Here is a 3,775-nt window from a genome sequence, read left to right as displayed (position 1 = left end):
TCATAGCGTCTGTACACATGTTATCAGCTAAATGATGCATAAATTAGCATGCTCTTCACATAGAAGTTATCAGGGGTATGGTCTCAACAACCTCCCACTCCTGTCAAAGTTATCATAGTGTTTGTATGCAAGTTATTAGATGTGCTATGTGTAAATTATCATGCTTTAAACATATTCACCCTATCGTATTAACATTGTCCGTCGGCACCATCGGGGCGTTTTGCGGCGAGACCATAATAGCCAGGCGAGGTGAATTTTGTTCCACTCTAATAGCACTACATAAATGGGTTTTTCTACAATGGTAATATAAAAACGAAAAGTCAACCATGAAAAATACCCTTTCATCTGCACAAGGACTAGACATACAATAGGTGGTTGGTGGGCAAATGTACTAAACCAACGACCAAGGATCAAATCCGTGAATGACCTATATTTTTGACCGCTGCTTTAATAATCCCGTAAAAATGGTGTGGCATGCATGCTAATTAATCCAGCATTAATTATTGCGAGATTTCGGGGTGGGAGCAACAATCGGGCCAGGATTGAAGCAGTACAAATGTGGCAGGTGCAGTTTTAAAGGAAACGTTAATTACTACCGATAGAATAGGAAACTGAAACCAGAAAATAAGGAAAGAGGGAAGACGAAAATCGGGAAAGAGGGAAGACGAGCGCGCGCCCGCATGATTCGGATCGAACGGTGAAGGAGTCGTTCGGACCTATTACTAAAATCCTGCCGACTGGTGGTTAGATTTCTCGAATTTACAAATATTTGATCCGTCCTACACGGCAAGCATAGTAGTACCCTTTTTTTTAACAACAAACATTAAAATTAGTTGAACCCCAAATTAGGAGCAAGAAACCAAATTGCAATCGTCGTTACAATATGTGTGTGGTGGTGATCTACACGAACAACTCCTGCTTACTTATCTCACACCTCATCCATACTCATTCGTTAAATTCATGTACAATGTTTGCATTTCTAATTACACAAATTAGATGTGCTAAAGCATGATAACCGGTCATCTCCTTGTAGCCCTAGGCTTTGTGTCCTTGAACCATCGATGCTTGAGCGCTTGTTCCGCCGTTAGCCTCTTCTCCGGGTTGCATCGTAGAAGCCCGCTCAAGACCTCGAACCCAGCCTCCGACAGTGTTGGGGGGCCTTTGATCCTGGCCTTGGTGGGACATGGGAACTTGTTGCGCAGAAAGCTTCCTAGTTGGCCTCCACTTGGTAGCCGCCGCCCATCGTAGCCCGACCACTCCTTAATGTCTGCCGTGCCAAGAAGGTCCAGGATTTCGCTGAGGTGATCCATGTCCGACCTCCCATGGAAAGGGTGCTGGCCGGCGAGGAGCTCGGCCATCATGACGCCGAGAGCCCATGAGTCGACATGCTCGTCATAATCCGTGGACCCGAGGAGGATTTCTGGCGCGCGATATCCCCATGTCCCAATAGGGTTAGAGTAGGGCGGCCCATCGACCATGCTACATGACAGCCCCAGATCGCAGATCTTGAGGTTCCCGTGGCCGTCAACAAGCACGTTCTCCGGCTTGAGGTCCCGGTGCATGAGGCCGAGACGATTCATCCTCCTCTCGCCGGCGAGAAGCTGTCTCATGAGAAGGCGAACCTCCAGCTCGGTGTGCCTCCTCCCAAAACGGACATGCTTCATGACGTGCCTGAGAGTCGGCCCCACAAACTCCATGGCAAGGAAAGCCCCGCTGTCAAGTTGGCCGGAGGCACGCGGCTGAACGATGGACGGGTGGTCGCTGCACGCCTCGAGAGCACTGACCTCGCTGGCGAAGTCGGAGAGGTAGCGTTCGGCGTCGGCGTCGCCGGCGCCATCGCTCGCACGGAGGCACTTCACCGCCACGATCTCACCCGTGCGGCGGTCCCTCGCCCGGTAGACGATGCCGAATGTTCCTGCGCCGAGCACCTCAAGCCGCTGGAACCGGCCGCTGCTTGCGGGGGAGCTTGAGTCGCCGTTAGTGGCTGCTGTTCTCTGATTCTTGCGCGCCGCCGGTGTGCCCACGACCGCGTCATCTAGGGCAGCCACGCCCACGCATGGCGGCGTCGAGGTCGACCACCCCATATTTCTCCGAGGAAAACCGCAGAGATCGCACCGTGAGGTCACGCCGAGGGTTACACGACGACCCACCGGACAATCAGCAGCGCAAGCTTTGGTGTTGATCGACTGCTCGGCAGCTAAAATAGCTAGACGGCCGGAGAGAGGATTGCTTTTGCTTTATTTCTCACAGCCGTATGGGTATGGCTATGTATGTATATATAGACGGCCAGCACGGCAGCACGCTATGGCTACACGACTCGTGAAGGGACACTAATCAGGTTCGGACACGGACTGCACAGTTTCTACGCGTCATATTGCTCTCATGGTGATGGATAGGAAGCCGTAGGAGGCTACACATACGCGCGTGTGTGCACGTCGTGTGACTTAGTCGATCAGCCTAATTAGGCAATGTCCATGTTCGTCATTGGTGCACCGTTACCACCAGCACGTCAATCATGAGCACTTATATCTATCAATTTCACACGTGAGATATTTAAGCATCGTCTTAGAGAGGCTAAAACCTAAAAGAGCAGGGGATGCTTTAGCTAAACATGGTGAGCGTCATGCGATGGAGTCATGAAGACCCTCTGGCTTTCTTAATTCCTGTAATTGTTATGCCCAGTTAATATATACCTCCATGATGGTATTTCCTAAAAAGGGGGTGAATATCATAAAACCATCACATCTACGTCTAGGGTTTTAAACCGCAACCACTTTACTTAACCGCTACAAAAATGTATCTATTTAAGTTGGGTGTGGGGCCACCTGTCAACGTTAACACTACTCTCTCTCACACATCCTATTCCCATTTGATCGAACGACTTTGTGTGCGACTGCGGCGTCGACCCTTGTCTTCTGCGGGCGACCTCCTGGATGCCTTCTCGTCACTAGATGATGTCCATGAGCTACCTAAGATCTAGGATAGATGATCCACAAAAGCAATTTGATAGTTTCTCACCCTGCGCAATGTACGCATGTGACGAAGGAGTGGATGTAGGCAAAATTTGTCCTCCATGGGCCACGGTTTTGGGCACTTCTTTGTCTAAATGGTTCCTCTCATTTTTCTTCTCCTAGTGGCACGATAACGTGGTTCGGAACGCAACGATTCATTGGAGTCGGCGATGGTGGATGGCGACCATGTTTCTCTTTGTCGGTTTCTCCTTTACGTGAACCTTTTGCCCTATAAGTGCTCCTCTGCGTGCGGTTGTGCTTTGGTCGTGGACGAGGACGAGGAGGAGGGTTGGGCCACCGTCGCCGGAGATGACAGGGAAGACGGAAAAATGAAGAAAAAAATTCATCAGAATCTTGCCGAAGTGGGGGAGGGGGCGTCATGGGGCGGAGTGGGACTGGGCTTGTAGGCGGCATGGTGCACGGCTGCTCGAGTGGCCATGGGAGCTAAGAACTAAATGAAACCAGAAATGGGCTAGTTAGGCGATAATTCCCCATCAAAAGGTTTTCCCTCATATTAAAAACAGTAAGAGTCGAAAGCGGGGTTTTGGCTCCCGTGCTTAGATGAGCCTATGCATTACAGTAAAATCATTAAAAAATATTAAAAATTAAAATAAAAAAATTGAATTTTTTGTGGTGAAAGATGCTTGAGTGCGTGATGTTCGTGCCAAATTCCGTCGTGTTTGGACATCTAAGTAGCTAATAGAGGGAAAACAAGAAGCAAAATTGAGGTCTGTGAGAAAGTTCATTGTTCAGACCAATTATAT

At 49.4% G+C, this 3,775-nt stretch overlaps 1 protein-coding gene across 1 annotated transcript; it reads right to left on the bottom strand.

Annotated features, from left to right (window-relative positions):
• Positions 1 to 1,019: 1,019 nt before the first annotated feature.
• LOC119350630 (putative cyclin-dependent kinase F-2) lies at positions 1,020 to 2,084 on the bottom strand. The gene has a single exon (XM_037618366.1). It carries the CDS (start codon positions 2,082 to 2,084, stop codon positions 1,020 to 1,022), a length of 1,065 nt encoding a protein of 354 aa, XP_037474263.1.
• Between the last annotated feature and the right edge of the window lie 1,691 nt (positions 2,085 to 3,775).

This window comes from Triticum dicoccoides, chromosome 1B, assembly GCF_002162155.2.
Source record: "Triticum dicoccoides isolate Atlit2015 ecotype Zavitan chromosome 1B, WEW_v2.0, whole genome shotgun sequence".
Taxonomy (NCBI): domain Eukaryota; kingdom Viridiplantae; phylum Streptophyta; class Magnoliopsida; order Poales; family Poaceae; genus Triticum; species Triticum dicoccoides.
The sequence above is the reverse complement of the archived record's forward strand: the minus strand, read 5'-3'. Positions and strand labels throughout refer to the sequence as shown.

Excerpts from the sequence above, each read along its gene's own strand:
- LOC119350630 (XM_037618366.1), bottom strand. The coding sequence starts at position 2,084 with ATGGGGTGGTCGACCTCGACGCCGCCATGCGTGGGCGTGGCTGCCCTA.